Raw genomic sequence first — 17,590 nt, 5'->3', positions numbered from 1 at the left:
GCGTTGGAAGAATTAACCAGAAGCCCCTTGCGTCACAAGAGGTACAAATGATGTCCAGCCAGTTACAGCCACACTTAGCTGCCAAATGCTCCTTCACATACACTCCTTTCCGATTCCGTTTCCAAGCTGTGCTAACTCCTTTGTTAATGACAAAAGCAGGTCAAATGCGTACAGTGTCATCAGATGACAGTTGTGTGAAAAAAGACAAAAGTGAACAAAGGAGAGGTGCGGCAGGAACAAGCGTGGTCTTCTTTTGAAATTCAGAGAAGGAAAAGTACATCTCACACGAGCCGACGACTTCACACCAAAAACAAGGAAGAAGAGCAGCAAGTGAAACAATAACCAGCTATTGGTGGGCGCAGATGTCTAGAAAAAAATAAAAAACAGCCGTCGGCAGGAAGATTCCACAAAGAGCGAGGACACACTTCAACCCACTTTTAACAAACAGGATGAAGGTAGCATGGGTTCAATTTGTTGTGTTGGAATTTGTAGTAGGTTGACTTCCCATATTACGGACAAAAGCACAAGCACAAAAGTGGCGTTTATTTATTAAGGAAATACATCAATGCACATCCGTTTTTCAAAGCAGACTCTACCACAGCATTTTACAAGCTTTGCAGCAAAGTCATCCCCACTGAGACCCTTGATGCCAAAAAGCTGCTTTAGTGACACAATATGCAGTAAAAGCACGCAAATTCGAACTTCAAGGGACCGGAAAAAATGTTCAAATTATGCAAAAGTTCAAATTATCAAGTGAACCTGAAAAACTAAAAAGAACAGCTTGCATCCACGTAAGTTTCCTTGGTGAACGACTGTCCAAGGGTCGCTTGCTATTTAGATGAGAACGGCACAAGGAATACTTGAAGTGGTGGAGCTCCACCACTACTGCGTCGCACACCTTACAAGCTACAGTATCGCGTGTGAGGGGGCTTCACCGTACAAACTGCGAACAGCCCATAACAAGCACATGTTTCAAAGCATTGAAAGGGAGAACCACGCAGCACCAAAGTGACGTGAAAAACATGGGGATAGAGAGGACCACCCTGCCACACCAATCAGCTCCCACCACAGTTGGGCTCGGTTGGCTGGTTCAGAGAACTGAATCCGGAACTATGCAGTATGAATGTCCTTCAAAACAGTACAAACTTCACAGAAAGGGAAGACGAGGCCCTGGTGCTAGCAACTGCAGCTGTACTGTTCTGACACCGTGGTAAATAAACACCAAGCATCAAGAACAAGAAGAACAAGGCCTGATATACAGATATCAGAACCAGGTATCACGCAAGAGAACCGTGGTCACCCAGCTCCTGACAGGAAACGCAAATCCTCATCCAGAAGGGCTATGGAAAGAGTGTTGACACAGCACTCTTTTAGGCTCGCAATTTTTTTCAGCCTCAATGACTTCTCACGTGGTTCTGTGACCGCACCTGTGCAGCATGCTCGTGTTAACTCATTTCAGGTGTGCATTTACAATCTCAGCAGAGATGGCCTGAAATCTGCTGTCTCACGTTATAGTTGTGCTCTGATAATTTTTATTAAGGCATCTGCCAGTTTGCCCTACGTATGCATGTACACAAGACAAGAGAATTGAATGAACACACGGACGCCTTCAGCACAATAAATGAACCCGCTAGCGATGGTTTATGGCGCAAGCAACGTGTCTTCGACCCATTTGATTTAGTCATTCCACAGACTTGACGAGCAATCCAGAACCGAAAGGCAAAATTCCTGCTCTTCCTCCTAATTTCTCAAGTTCTGTGAAATCCCATGTGCATAAGAAATTGACTGCGATCTTATCCCCTTTTTTCTTCCCCTTTGTCTTGTCTTCTCTTTTTGTGTCCTTTTTGAAGTTCATGCGGTTTTGCTTCGTGATGAACGAACTAGCTCTAGATGTTTTAGTCAATGTCCTCGAAGACGGGGCCCGCCCTGTCGTCAAGCCTGTCGTTGCACTCATGTCAGAGGTGCCCAAGCAACTCTGCATCATGGAGTTCAAGTTTGAGTAGGCTATTGGCCAAATCTAGGCATGTACGAATAGTGGTTTTTTGGTTCGAAGCGAATTCGGATCGAATAGTAATTTTGTTCGAATAATTTCGATGTGAATATCGCGAATACTTCCAGCACACGAAATAAGTTGAATGGCACAACAGGCATTTTAAAAACCATGTATTTTTCAAGCACACAAGGCCATTACCTGAAAAAAAAAAAATGCATTGAACTTCATCGCACTCATTGAAGCGTGTCGATGTCCTGCAAAAGGGGCCACTGAAAATTGGGGAATTGGCCTCCATGCGTAGAACGACATATTTTGGTGGGGGGGTGTGAAACCTATTATGAGACCCCTGAGTGCTGGTCTTAATTGGGGGCGACTGCGTCGTTGTGCAGCTATTGCTTTTAAGCGATGACTCCATGAACACCTGCTAGTGAGTGCGCAGGGTTCTCTATTAGAGGTAGCCAAGTTTCATCACAGCTCTCCCCCCCACCTTCCCAACCCCTCCCACCCAGGCCCCTACGGTCAAAACACAGTGCAAAGATGGACATATGATTGTAAAACGTTTATTTAAATGTGATGGTATTGCGACACATACAAAATATTATTGAGCTATAACCCTGCACTTTAAGCGATGGGACAGGCACAAAAGAGTAAATGCATGGAGGAAACTTGGCTCCTCTATTAGATGACTGGGGGGCCAGCTGTTCGCACCCCTGCCCTGTCAGGGCCAATCAGCGTGGAAGCGGATCGTGCTATGCTAAATCTCTCCACTAATGCACACCACTGAGGCGTGGTTACGGCGCATGCACACCGCGAGTAGCGCAGCCGCGGACACCTGGCAAGTACAGATCAGGGCACCATGCTTCCGCCTGCTCGCGTCTGTTGCTGCGAGAATGCGCAGACCGGTTTCCGGCATACACGCGGGAGCGCAGGCACGTGACGCGGAGTCGGGGCTTTGGTTAGGCACATGCCGCGTTGCAATCCCGGGGTAAAAAGCAAGAGTTACAGAAACGTTATTCGCTCGGGACGAATACTTCGAGATTTAGAATACCAAGCATTCGGTTCGAATCAAATATCGAATACTTTACTATTCGACCGAATATTCAATATTATCGAATATTTGCACAGGTCTAGCCAAATCATACCCGTCACATAGCATATTTAATGTCATTCGAACCGATTGGCATTCGATGCAGCGAATGTCATTTGGTCTCTTTCAGTGTGACATGCAAAAAATAATGTCATTCGAAAATGATAGCAGTGACGATCAGTTAAAAAAAAAGATTGTACAATTGAATGACATCAGCGTGCATCAAAGGAGTTGAAATTTGTTGTGTAGTGTTTCAAAAGTGGGTGAAAACATTTCTGTGCAATACTATGAGCTTAACATATTATTTGCGGCCATTCTTCAGCACTTTAGCCATCAAAAGCCAAGCCAAACAAAGCATAAACCACAAATCTGATAAATATAAACAAAAAATTAATATGAAATAGCTCAGATAAACCAGAATACACAAGGCGAAAGCTTTCGGCGTTCATTGACGTTGGCGTTGACAACGTTCTAGACGCTGATGATTTTGAAGAAAGGAAGAATGCATGCGCTATGCTCTTAGCAGCTGTGCCGTGGTGGAATCCTCCACGGCGGCACGGCTTACATCCATAAGCCGTGCAGCATCTGTTCACACCCGCTGCGGTGGCTCAGTGGTTAGAGCGCTCGGCTACTGATCCGGAGTAGCCGGGTTCGAACCCGACTGGGGCGGCCACATTTCGATGGAGGCGAAACGCTGTACATTTTCAGTGCACGTTAAGGATCTCTGGTCGAAATTATTCCCTCTTTCTTCCTTTCTTCTCTCAGTCCCTCCTTCACCCCTCCCCTTGAGGCATGGTTCAGGTATACGCAGAGATGCCAGGCAGGTACTGCACCATTTCCTTTCCCCAAAAACCAATTTTCAATTTACCTTCCGCTCACCTTGGGAGAAGGCGCAATGGAAAAAGAAGACGCGGCCGGTGGCCGCATGTATAGTAGCAAGTGGCATCTTCATAACCTACGGGAAGCTGCTTCTACTGACCCCGAAGTCATTGCCTGGCATGAGGCTGCCTGTCTACGTAAGAATGAAGCGCGGAGAGCTAAGTGCGTGTCAGAGATGCCCGATGTACATGATGAACATCTTGCCAAGCGTCTTCACCTTCCTTCCACCAGCCATGTCTTCTGTTTACCGCTCCATGACTTATAACCCTCCGCTGCTGCTGAGGACCGAGAGAAATAAATAGCTATACACAACAGCCTCTAGTGTTAACAGATTCACACCAAGTTTAGCAATATTTTTTAGCAGAAATAAATAAATAGCGGTCGAATTTCGATGAAGGGCGAAATTCTAGAGGCCCATGTACTGTGCGATGTCGGTGCACGTTACCCAGGTGGTTGAAATTTCTGGAACCCTTCACTACGGCGTGCCTAATAGCCTGAGTCGCTTTGGCATGTAAAACCCACGTAAACAACAACAACAACAATTTCTAACTTTGGCAGTGCGCACATTATTTTTTCCCATTGCTTGTTTCCGCTGCATATCTGGTGTCCGGAATAGACATTCGGTCCAGATCAAATGCAAATGAGTTCCCCAAACTCATTCGATGGCGAATATCATTCGAACCCAATGACATTAACTATTCCCATGTTGCAGCCAATTAATGACATTAGGTTCTAATTTCATTCCACTAGAATGGCATTAAATTTGCTAGTGTAACAGGGGTATCACTTGCCGTGCCGGACATACCTAGACACGATTTTCCATTGAATGAATCTGTGACAGACAGGTAGCGTTCGAATTAGCAAGCATGCAATGCTGTAGACTCACTTATATGGGGCATTAGGTGGGACTGTGCCGGCAGTTCGAATTATCCGAATTTTCAAATTAACCAGGTTTGAAATCAAAAGCTTTTACTGCACAAGTAATCATGGTTGAAGCGTTCATGGCAAACACCGTATCTACTCCTGTAATTTACACACTTTTTTTCTTTAAATTAAGGCTTCAAAATGGGGATGCACAAATTATGCAGAGATTCTGCAAACATCCTAAATAAGCTCTACAAAGGTCACAATGTGCAATATATACCATATATTACCACCTACAGGTCGACTCCCTCAACGCGCCATGAACATAGAAATCACAATCGCAAACCCAGCAATCAGAGGCAAATCAAGATAGAAGACAATAAAAAGGCACCCTTGCGTGCAGCCTGGTTCACTAGTGATAAATCTAACAGCGATTCGTTCAGTATTTCCGGATTCCAGCACGCGCCAAAGGCTCTTCCAGGAAAGCGACTGTCCGTGTGAGCAAGCTGGATGTGAGCAAGTTCGGTAAATGGCGCACAATTTTTTCTACTGAAATCAATTTACAAATAAAATGCTGACTTTTTTTTTTTTATTAACACACGGAGCTCCATGTATCCTGTGGGAAATGGAAATCAGCAGGGGACACATACTACCCACATCTAGGCAAAACCATGCATATAGTCAGCGCCGCGCATAAGTTGACCCCCAAAATTTTGAAGGGTTGTTTTGTAAAGGTCGACTTATACACGGCAATATATAGTATATTGCAAGATTGGAAAAAAAAAGTCAAAAAAATAAAGTCAGTACAAAGAATTGCTTCATGTGTACCTACTTAGTATGTTACGCTGGGAGCTGATAGATGATCACTGCCTGCGACACTGTATATGACCACGCAAGAGTCATACCGCGAACATGCGGTGCCTCATGGCTGCTAACTCGTCCTGTGCTCTCAGCATTTGCAACAGAAAGTACGAAACGTTATGCTGCCCAAAAAATAGAATGGGCTGCACCCAGGCATGTTTTTTTGCGGTGATGCACCACCCGCCAGGCTCTGGTATCATAGTAGCGCGTGGTTCACCTGGTGTCACTAGGCCTAGCATGCTTCGCAAAGAAGCCGCAGCGAAAGTGCTTTGAATCTAGCCACGGTTAACATTAAAAAGATTTAATCTTGTAGCCAGTTTACTACCACACAATAACCCTCATTATAAAATAAACATTCACATTTACATAAGGTTTTCGACAGTAAAGCACGTGGAAAAGCAAGCCAGGCGAATGCCACCTCACACTTGGAATCCGTGGGTCGTAGGTGGACAAGGGTACAGGCGACATGGGATGGGCATTAATTGTTAGTGTGCAGAGTTGCTGGCAGTAAGATAGATTTATTTGGTGCGGACCTGGGTAATTGTTACCGTCCTTTTAAGATGAAAACAGCGTGACAAAAGCAATTTCTCACAGTTACGTGAACGTTTTAATTTGTGCAAGCTACCAGGAGCGGTGAAAGCAGAACTGCTCCACAATGGCAAGGGTCTTTGCGACTGCTTTCCGTGTCCAAAACGGTAAGAAGCACTGGAGCCTTTTCGCATGTGGCGGCGCATGTGAGGAGGCTTCACTGCACAAACTAATAGCACTTGAGGAACGTTCTCGAAGAACGGAAATACGACATGAACGAAAGCAAGGGAAGCATGCATTGGCACCGAAGCAGCAAGACTCCTCAGAAAAACAAACAAACAAAAAAAAGATCAGCAACAAGGCAATCAACTTAACCAAATGGTGTGCGGCTTAGCTGGCTTACTGATATGTGCACCAGATAGCGGGCTAGCCAAAAATGAAACTAAGCGGAAGGACTCTCGGCCCACTGAGAGGAGCGACCGTCAACATGCCTGCCTTCGCGCACACATCCGAGGGAGACAATGCAACATGCAATTCAGGCCTGTGGATAAACATCTGGATGATCGCCTGTCGAGCACATCATATCTCGACACTGCGCCCCTTCGGAGGCCTGTCCGAATTAAACAATAGGGCCCCATGACTTCCGAGTAAACGAGCTTCCAATGCCATAGACTTGAACGGGCATTTGGCAGGACTGTGGCGGCAGTCCACATTAACGAGGTTTTACTGTACCTGTCTGTTATAAAGGAGTTCAATGTATAGCTTACCGTATATACTCAAGTAATGAACCCACTAGCATAATGAACCCGCCCCCCACTTTTGTCATATGTAATTTACTTTTTTTTTAGCCTCGCAGCGCAGGCCATGGCAGCGGGCCAAGATGCTGCCCGCCGATAGCATCGCTGCTTGTTTACCTTTTGAGGAGACCTCCTGCCAGAGGGCTGGGGGGAGGGGGTGCATGGGGCGGTGCGCTCGGTGAACTTGGAAGAGTGCCAAGATGTTGTGCGCTCTTAGCCAAGGCTTAAACATTCGCATTAAACACTCATAACTATCCTGCCGTCCTGTGTGCTTTTAAACCTCGCATAAAAAATGCCCGCGTGACCTTCATGGCCGGTGTTCAGCATGTTCACGCTATCTCACCGCGGTTGGCCAGCCGTCGGCTACCACAAAGCTCAAACAGCGCTAGACAACAGGACCAGAAAGAGGAGGAGGCAAACACAGCGCCGTGTTTGTCAAGCTGATGATGATGATGATGAATGTTAACTCACATTTGTTCCTTGAAACACTGCTCTCTTCCCATCGCTTAATATCAAAAGAGTTGGTGCTGGTAGGTATTTCACTTTACGTTCCAAATGTGCTTGCTCCCAAATGGGTTTGCAGCTTGCACAAAGGCAATGGCTAGAGCAAGAAACCGAAAAGGATGTGAAATCACCAAGGTATTTCCCATGAAGATAGCCCTGAGAAACACTGCCTCAGTGCACATTCGCTCACCTTAGGGAAGAAGGAATTTGAATTTCTGAAGGAACATGATGTTATGCTGCAGAGATGCACATAGTATTTCATTTTCTACAATGTTTTTTTCCATATGAAGGCGTGGGCCACATTCTTTCCCATTTTACCCTTTTCTGCGCATTATGTGACGTCGATTTGTACATATAATCCCATGTTCTGATCCAAAAATGAACATTTCGCAGACGCGCTTCGTACAAAGTATTTGCGTGCTCTACACCTAGTCCTATACCTATTTGCAAGCTAGTGCTTTTCAAATAAAAGATGTCTAGTAACAATACCCCAAAAATTTTCCATTCGACAGCTCGCTACACTGCTTTGAATTTAATTAGGAGCCTTTCCAATAGCCTCCATGTTCCTGGCTCACAAGTCTACCGGCATTGCATGATATGCGCTTCCTTCAGTAAACTTCAGTTGGAAGTCGACGGTTGCTCGTCCACACCTTTTCCTTTGCCAAAAAATTTTTCAGGGCACTGCTGTTTCTTTCTAGGTTAGCCCATAGCTACACCACTGTTGAGGAGAGATGAGTTGTGGTGCTCACCAGACTGGGTCGGGGTGCTCACTTCGGCGAGGAAGCCAGCCAGAGTCTTGAGCAGGGTTACACCCACCTGCACGCATGCACAGCAGCACAGTGGATGAGCAAGTGCTCACTAGCTGGGAACAGCTAGTGAACTAGTGAACAGCTAGGTGAACTTAAAATCATGATCAATGAGTTAGACAGGCAGAGCAGAACAGTGAGTCAAAAAATTAACATGCAGAAAACCAAAGTAATGTTCAACATTCTAGCAAGGGAACAGCGGTTCACAACTGGCAGCGAGGTGCTGGAAGTGGTAAAGGCCTCCTTAGGGCAGGTAGTGACAGCTGATCCATTTCATGAGAGGGAAATAACTAGAACGATAAGAATAGGGTGGAGTGCATATGTCAGGTTCTCTCAGACCATGAATGGCAGTTTACCAATATTCCTCAAGAGAAAAGTGTACAACAGCTGTATCTTACCAGTACTCACCTACGGGGCAGAAACGTGGTGGCAAACGAAAAGGGTTCAGCTTAAATTAAGGACAACGAAGTGAGCTATGGAAAGAAACATGATAGGTGTAAGGTTAAGAGACCAGAAGCGGGCAGAGTGGGTGAGGCAACAGACACGGGTTAATGACATCCTAGTCGAAATCAAGAAGAAGCAATGGGCTTGGGCAGGGCATGTAATGCAAAGGCAAAATAGCCACTGGTCCTTAAGGGTGACGGAGTGAATTCCAAGAGAAGGCAAGCGTAGCAGGGGGCGGCAGAAAGTTAGGTGGGCAGATGAGATTAAGAAGTTTGCAGGCATAGGGTGGCAGAGAGACTCGGAGAGGCCTTTGCCCTGAATTGGGTGTAGTCAGGCTGATGATGATGATGATGATTACAAAAAATGCAAGGCATGTGGACACCACAAGCAAAAATACATTGCAGCCACAGGGCATGGATGTGCCTTACACTAGTTCCAAAACATTCACGAAAGGTATGCTCAAGCCCTTTGGAAAGCACAAGCGATGAGGGCACCACCAAAGGTACAAAGTCCAAACTATGCACCGATTAGAGGCAAGGAAAAGCTCTGATATGCCATGTGCACACTGCTAACCTTCTGTCGCCTACAGTGCTGTCCTTACAGCAGCGTTTTTGTAATTACAGTCGAACCCACATACAGTCAAACCCAGTTATAATGAAAAGTGTGATTCAACGCAATTTGTTCGTTATATCCATAATTCAATATGCCCAAACCTGCTTATAATGAACTTCAGTACCAAATTCACTATATATAAGGATGCAAACAGTGGAGCGAAAATGCGTCGACAAAAGAAAAACCAAGCTACTTACCATGAATTCTACTCCAAAAGTAAAGTATTGGCGAGAAATGTAAACCTAGTTGCAGAAGGCAGCAATGTTTTGTTTTTTTTTACTGAACGCTACGTTTAGCTCCATCAATGAAAATCGCATTTTCGACACACAACATCATTTCAACGAACTCCTCTCCGCTTCCCTGTATTCCCGAGCAATATCGTCGCAGCACATGATGTCTTCGTCTACAAGCTCTCTCCCGGTCTCAACGAGACGAACTTCAAGGAAAAGTTGCCTATGGCTGATGTTCTACTCTACCGAGTGAAGAGACGAATGATTACCGTGCCCCCAACATGAAAGGCTTAAACAAGAAGCCTTTATTCATGCCCGCAAGCAGAATGGCACCGCTCCCTTGCTTCTAGCGCCATCACTTGGCAACTCAAACAAGCACAAGGCGGCGACCACTACAGCTGCCCCATCACCAATAGCACCAGGAAATTCCGACAACTGGTTCCACAAACCAACCCCGGAGAGCTTCGTCGAGCTCACCAGACAAGAAATTTGCTCAGTCTTCTGCAGGAAAGCAGAGACCAGAATGTCTAAGTAGATCCGTATAGTTTCATTTCTGAAATCATTCCACGAACCACTCAGCGTACACAAAGTTGATTTTTCAGTTTCTTCCAGTCCTCGGGTTCTGCAGGAACTATTCAATTAGATGTTTCCTATAACCAACCATCACCTTCACCAACCCATGGTCTAAGGTTTGAAGCACCGACGTTGTATTCAGTGTAACTAGTACTGCAGCGTGGGCCTATTAGGTCATCGTTTCAAGACTTCAGCCACTTGGCAAAAAGTTTGCGAATAATCCCCTTTCTTCGATTGTACCTCAAGGTCATCTGAACCGAAAGCACAAACTACAAGCATCGCAGATACTATCATTTTCCAATCATGAGTGGTCGAAGCTTCGTCCATCCATATTCATAATGGCAGCGAGCAACTTCAGATTTCTTCTCGTCTCAGTCAACTCACTTGATAATTTACAGTTCCATAGAAATAGGGAGGTTCTGCCGTTTAGCGGCTGCCATCGCACGCACACACACACACACAGCGTACACAATGGCAGCACGACGTACCGAACGTGCAAACTGCACAACAATGTGGGCCTGTACACATTTCTTATTGTGTGTAAATAGTTTGTGTGTGTATAACCTCTCCCCCTATCCTCTCTCCCTGTCCCCTCACCTCTTTCATTCATTTCTCTGTTCTGCCTGCTATCCTTTGCTTCCACCGCCCCAGCTCGGCGCTTCAGTATCAATGGCAGATGCCGGGCTAGCAAAAATCTTTTCCTTCCTTTTTATTATTATTTTAATAAAACCACTCACTACTACTACTACAAGCTCCCTTAAGCACCGAGCGTGCATTTCAAAGTAAAAACAAAACTTGTCGGGCGCTCGAGCTTCGCGTAGAACGCGATTGCAGTATTGCGCCGCCGCCGCTTATGAGCAGCCGCAGTCAGCAGCCATGTGTTGTAGCCAGTTTGCTGCTTATCGATAGCCGCCATCGGCCGCCGCCTGCGTGCGCGGAGAGGGTATGCCAGTTCTGCGCGTTGACATAGCAGTTGCTCAAGGCCAGCACCATGAGCGATGCGACAGAGCCGAGCAGCAAAAATGCAACTACGCTGTAGCATGCCCGATATCTCGTTTGTCTCGCCTTTACTTATAGTGCCATGTTTTCGTTTCAACTGTAAGTCGACCCCCCACTTCGGTTTTTAAAATTTTGAAAAATAGGCCGACTTACAATCGTGTAAATACGAGTTTCGGTTTCTGACCTTTGCCGTTGCCCTGTGGCAGCTGCAACTGTGGGCCCACGCATTCGAGGGTAGTCCAATCCCACCTCTGCGCAACTTTCGGACTGGCACGTCGCAGATGATTTCCTTTTCCTTTTTAGGAACCGTCTTGCTGTTCTGACGCCAGTGTGTGTTCCCTGGCCCATTGCTCGCATTTGTGTTCTTCCAGTCCTCTAAAACGGGCGGCTCGTCACGGGCTTACAGGTGTTTGCGCACTGAAACCGCCTCATAAGGCCTTACTGCATCTTTGCGTTTTCGGCATTTTTTTTTTTTTTCCGGGGGTGGGGGGGCATGGTTAATTTTATATACTGAGGCCTTCGTATGAACCGGACATTTCTTCCAGTCCCTTGAACTCCAATTAATGAGGTTTTACTAGTCGTTATTTTTTGTTGCCAGTCTTGTCATTTCATGGATTTTGTTTTGCATGGCCTCATTACAGTTTGGATACTGTTATGCTGTCTAATCAAGTAGTATACATTTCAGTGCACATCATGTTTTTTCATATGGTAGTGAGGCAGTCTAGTTTTGTTTATTTTAGTTGCAAAGACCATACACCATTTTGAAAAAAATAAGGGCAACAACATTTGCTTGTTTATCATTTTCTGGAATTTTTTTTGTACTGAAAAGATATTCAATATTCAATTTGATATTGGAAGCCATTTTTCCTTCATATTTATATTTGATTCGTATTCAAAAATTTCAATATTCGCAAACCCCTATCGATAACATAAAGGCTGACATGATGGAATGGTTTGGTTTATGGGTGTTAACGTCCCAAAGTGACTCAGGCTATGAGGGATGGCACAATTGAAGGACTCTGGAAATTTCGACCACCTGGGGTTCTTAAGCGTTAACGTGCACAGGCATCGCACTGTACACAGACCTCTAGAATTTCACCTACATTGAAATTCAGCCGCCCAAGCTGGGATCAAACCCGCGTCTTCAGGTCAGAAGCCGAGCGCCATAACCACTGAGCTACCATGGCGGTATGAGATGAAATGGACACTAACATTGAGCACCAAGTGGCAGCCACCGTTGGTCGATTACACTGCTAGGCCATTGATATTTACCTTACTGAAAGTGCCTGCATGTGTCTGCACAAGCAAATGAGGCGTCACGATTGTGTTATGCCCTAATCCAAGGTTTTGAATGTGCAGGCTGAAGCAGCCCCAGATTTCACCAAAGGTTCCCAGCTGCTGGCCAGATGGGATGACACCGTTGCTGAGGCCAGCATAGATGGTGGAAATGTGGTGGGAGGCAAAAGCAGCTGCACCAGCCTTCTTCCTTTAAATCGCAGCAGCTCGAACACCAGCCGCGCAACAGAGGCAAGAGGCAATGTTGCAGTTGAAGACAGCGCCACACCTAACCAAAGGAGAAAATGACCCTGCACTTCCATAATGCAGCAGCTGCTGTATTTGCACAAGCAAGAGGCTAGCACTGCTGAAAAAGCAGCCAAAAAATCCAGAACGCTCATGAAAAAAGGCGTGGAATTACAGAAAGACTCGAATGAAATAAAAGCTACTATGCTACAACTCATGCAGCAGCATTTTGCTGCAAAACCAAATAAAGAGCAGTAATCGAATTACATTATTTCTTTTTTAGCAACCGCAGAGAAGTATGCAACTGTCAGTGATGAAAGCACCATTTCACCTTAAAGGCAAGAGCTTCGAGCTGAGAAGTTGCCATTTTGAAGCAAGCACTGATGCAGGTTGGGTTACTACCCTAAAAACCGCACTATAGGTCGGACCGGAATATAGGCCGACCCCCTAGCTAACCAATTCTAAAAATGAAAAAAAATCTTTTTCAGTGGAAAAAGTACCAAAAGACACCCTTATCTTGAACCAAATGCAACTCAACAGGTTGCACAATGGTGACAGTATTTATTTTCATTTAAATGCTGCTCGTATGTACACCCGGCCAATTTTGTAACAGTATTGCGTGCCCATCGACCCGCGTGTTTGTTTCTGGCACACAGAAGTATGGCGCCGTAGAGCAAAGCCCTTCCTCTTCATGAATCGCCGCACCCAGGATGGCGAACCCTTGAATTGCGCCCTTGTGAGTCTAAAGGCACGTGCGATCTCTACCGCATTCACGCAGATGAATTCGGCAGTCACAGGCAGCGATCTTGCACGCAGCGCAACCTTTCCTTCCAATTCTGAATATGCTGCGGTCTGGCCACGAAATGATGTTTTCTTCTTGTTTCTGCAAGTTGTAATACGCAGCTTCTTCCTCCGCCAGTACTGAATGCTCTTTTCGGATACTCCAAATTCATGCTGTGCCGCCAGGTTGCTGTGAGCTTCCGTGTACTCAATCACGTTTTTCTTGAAGGCGACGGTGAATTATTTTGAAACAAAATGTGAAAAAGCAGCCTTTTAACAAAATAGTTTTGCAACAACGGAAACGCAAAATGGCAGTGTGACAACGTCGCCACGCCGCTGCTGATGGCGATGGAGGCTGTTGACTTCAGCCGCCATTTGTTGCAAGACTTCCGTAGTTTTTCCGCCAATGACCGGTACATAAGACAAGGGTCGACTTTTCGCCAGGGTTTTTTGAAAAAAAGTTCGATTTATATTCCGATTTTTACGGCACTTAAAACGCTTAATACGTAGAAGCAGGTCGTGTAACAAAACACATAAAAGAAAAAAAGAAAGAATGTAAGAGTGCACTAACACAGTAGTGAGACTAAAAGCGTTACTTTTTATGATGAAAAGTGCTTATCAAATATGCCGACCAGAGTCTCGTACCTTCATTTCTGGCTTGGCTTTAAGGGGCTCAACATGCCAAAGCGACTCAGGTTATGAGAGACGCCATAGTGGAGGGCTCCGGAATTTCAACTACGTGGGGTTGCTGAGCAAGATCTCTTTCTCTTGAATTGGCGCGCTCTTGAAAAGCGACCGAAAGACTTGCTCAGCATTCATTTACAGCGGCATTAAAGAGCATCTTTTTCGCTCGCCATGCTTAGCTTGCAAGCTCTCATCTTGGGAATTTTGCCTGCCACTGGTTTGGCTTCCTTGGCTGACCATGCTTGATAAGGCTTGTATGAACACTTCACAACCTTAACAAACTCTGACTTCAGTGCAAGTGCCCATGCTCTTTGAGCGTACCTCTCTGCAAGACCAAGTGGTGCACAAACCATTTATACTCTCTGGGGGATGTTGCCACGAACATGCAGTGTTTGGTGCAACTGGAGCAGCACATCTACACCTGAATTTGTAGTTGCAACTAAAAACTGTGCTTAGCCTTCCAGGCTTTTTATACAGAAAGACATGTAAACAGTTAGAGTTACATTAATATTAGAAATGTCCAAACATGCTACATGGAGAGAGGATGCAAATGGTAGCCACACAAGCAATGCACAGCTGCTGAGCTGTTCTTCATACACAGCGTGGGTCACTGCGGTAGCACAAAAGATGACAATAGCCGGTCCCAAAGTTCCTTTACCCCAAACTACACTGCACTTCCGATTGGTCCACCCATTCCGAGCGCCACAGGTGTGGAGTTTGAGAGCACAGCATAAAGAACCCTGGATGAGATACGCACACCGAAGTGCGCAGAGGAAATCCTTGTGCTCTTTTTAGTTGCCATTAAGGAATGCGGCTAAAACCTTTCGTACTTCCGAGCCACCTGGTTCAGAGCGGTTAGTTGTGCCCTGTGGTTGAGGCTTACTTGCATCAATGGTGTGTGCAGTGTCAATTCAGACTAGGTCACATCGATCACTGAGTTCTCCACAAATATTGTGCAGCACACAGCAGGCACGGATAATGCGTCTCGCATTACTACCGATGTCGTTTTCCAGGCCTTTGAGCAAAATTCTGAATCGTGCATTTAGGCGACCAAATGCATTTTCCACTACTCGTCTCGCACTAGACAAGTGGTAGTTAAACACTTGCAGAGGAGAACCTGCAGCTCCTGGAAGTGGAAAAGGCTCCATCACATCCTTTTGAAGCGGGAACGCTTGATCAGCATGCAGTACAGGGCCAACTGTCACTCCCTGGAACGTTTTTTTTCTCAAGCTTGAACAAGTCGCTTGACAAAATCTTCATTAGTTTAGACTTCTGAAAAACATCAGCATCATGGTTTCTTCCAGGTGTGCCCACATTTACGTGCACGAACTTATAGCAGTGGTCTACCAAAGCCAATAGTATTGTGCTAAACCACCCTTTATAGTTGTAATAGTCACACGCTTGCTCTTTGGGTGGGCATACTTCTTTCTATATGGCAGCCATCTAATGCTCCCACACCTTGGGGGAACTCGGTAAGAGCTGTAAACTACCTCCTGTGTTCTGCTAATTAGTGTCGTGTTGGGAAGCGCACAAAACGCGGCTCAAGGACAAGAACAAGAACTTGACAGAACTAGCAGAAGATTAAGTTCATAGAGGAACAGCTGACGCCGAAAAGGTTGGCCACCGTTCTATCTTCTGCAGATGATGCCAAGCGGTAGATCATGGTGGCTACCGGTTTTTCCAATGGGATGGCTTTGCGCTTGTTGGTGTCAACGCGCCTCACACACTCGCAGACACTCACGACATAACGGAAGGTGCTTCGAGTCATTCTAAAGTTTCCTCTGAAGTCTTCATCCGAAAGATGAGTCTGGGTTGTCTCCCACCACGATGGATCCAGCAGGTACGACCACAGGCGCCTGTAACGCGAACACAGTTGCGCAGCAATCACCATAAGGCATCCAACTCTTGAACTTCAGTGAAAAGGTTGCGCTTTCGGATTCGCCGCTGTTGCAGCAATACCTGCTGAGCCATAAAAGAAGCCCAGAATGCTGCGTTCATCGCTGCTTTCGACTGTAACCTCAAGCGCAGGCTTGCTCAGGGTCATCGCCACTCATGGAGCACTACCTGCGTCAGTCACTGCTGCACTCAAGGCGCACGAGAACCTCGGAGCACAGAATATCAGAAGCAATTGAAAACAACGCAGCCAGACGCAGCTTCAGCTGCTGCTACGACGCAGCACTGGCAGTACGACAAGAGCAATGTTGAAATACATTTTTTGCATGCCGTCCATCTTCGCGCAATCCAGAAATAGCTCGTATTGCGAAATATTTCAGACGATATTTCTGCTCCCCGAAACATATTTTTGAACAAAATTATGTTTCATGACAGATATCTTGTAAATTACGTGCATATTTGCATATGGCGATTCATTCCGCCAATTGACAAGTCAGTTCGTCTTTTTCACCCAAGGGGGCGCTACTTATCCTAACAGAGAACGCTGGCGTGGTGTGTAACGACGAACCGTGATTTCAGGTGACCGCAGTTAAGTTCGGTAACCGTGGTTAACTCTGCCTGTGTAACAGGGGTATTTGACCATCTCGCGATCTACGTAGCGCGGGCGCACGCCATTACGGAGCGCGTGAGGACATCGGCCAAGCCACATTCTCCCAATGACCATAAATCCTTGCGCTCTGGAAGCACAAGAAATAATTAAAAAAAAAGCAAGAGTCTGCCTTGTTTTTCAGGCGCTGCAGCTGGCTTTAAATCACGTGGTACGGATTGGGGCTCGCCATTGGCCGAAGCGTCCGTGTGTGTGGGGCGAAGACTACTTGCTGGGTCCATGCTTCATCGAGGTGCGCAGCGGAGCAGCGATCGTTCAGCATTCCTATCTTCGTTATGGATAAAGCAGGACCGAGCAAGTGCAATCATTGTGCCGTGAAAAGCCGTTCCGTGAACAAATATAGAGGACGTCGGCAGAAAACAAGAACGAAGACTCGTCCAGCGGCGAGTCTACCTCCAGCGCCAGCAGCTGCTAGGCCTAGCAACAGCGACGCCGATTCCTCCGGAGGATTTGAAGCAGCGTTACAGTATGTGACTGCCTCGGAAAGGAAGATCGGGCTTTTCCAAGATGAAGAAACTGCACGTGATGAAGGGTCGTCATGCATCATTAGTAATCTGCCAGCTCTGACCATAGTCGTGAGTGGCTCTGTTTGCCCAATGTGTTGTCAGTCGGAACTCCGCATCCGAGAAGTAGTCGCGAAGCGCAAGGGACTAGCTTCGTATCTGCAGCTCCACTGCGACAAATATGCGTGCTCAGAAAGCGTTCTATCTGCTGCATACATGTCGCGGCAAGTTACGGCGAGTGGGGACGCCAGCAAGAGTGCGAGCCGCGCCTACGACAATGGGAGCTCGCGTGAAGGCTTTGCCATCAATACGAAAGCTGTTGTGGCTGCCCGCTCGATAGGTATTGGCTACGAACAGCTGGGTCA

General features: G+C 46.3%; 1 protein-coding gene across 9 annotated transcripts in view; it reads right to left on the bottom strand.

Moving 5' to 3' along the window:
• LOC144124469 (telomere-associated protein RIF1-like) overlaps positions 1–17,590 on the bottom strand; it is a 395,573-nt gene that overhangs the window by 280,863 nt on the left and 97,120 nt on the right. For all 9 annotated transcript variants that reach the window (XM_077657148.1, XM_077657150.1, XM_077657155.1 and 6 more), the window contains one exon: positions 8,263–8,329. In XM_077657148.1, the coding sequence (XP_077513274.1) occupies positions 8,263–8,329 (67 nt within the window). The remainder of the gene's footprint in view (positions 1–8,262; positions 8,330–17,590) is intronic.

This window comes from Amblyomma americanum, chromosome 3, assembly GCF_052857255.1.
Source record: "Amblyomma americanum isolate KBUSLIRL-KWMA chromosome 3, ASM5285725v1, whole genome shotgun sequence".
Taxonomy (NCBI): domain Eukaryota; kingdom Metazoa; phylum Arthropoda; class Arachnida; order Ixodida; family Ixodidae; genus Amblyomma; species Amblyomma americanum.
Note: the sequence above shows the minus strand (reverse complement) of the source record. Positions and strands in the feature narration are given on the sequence as shown.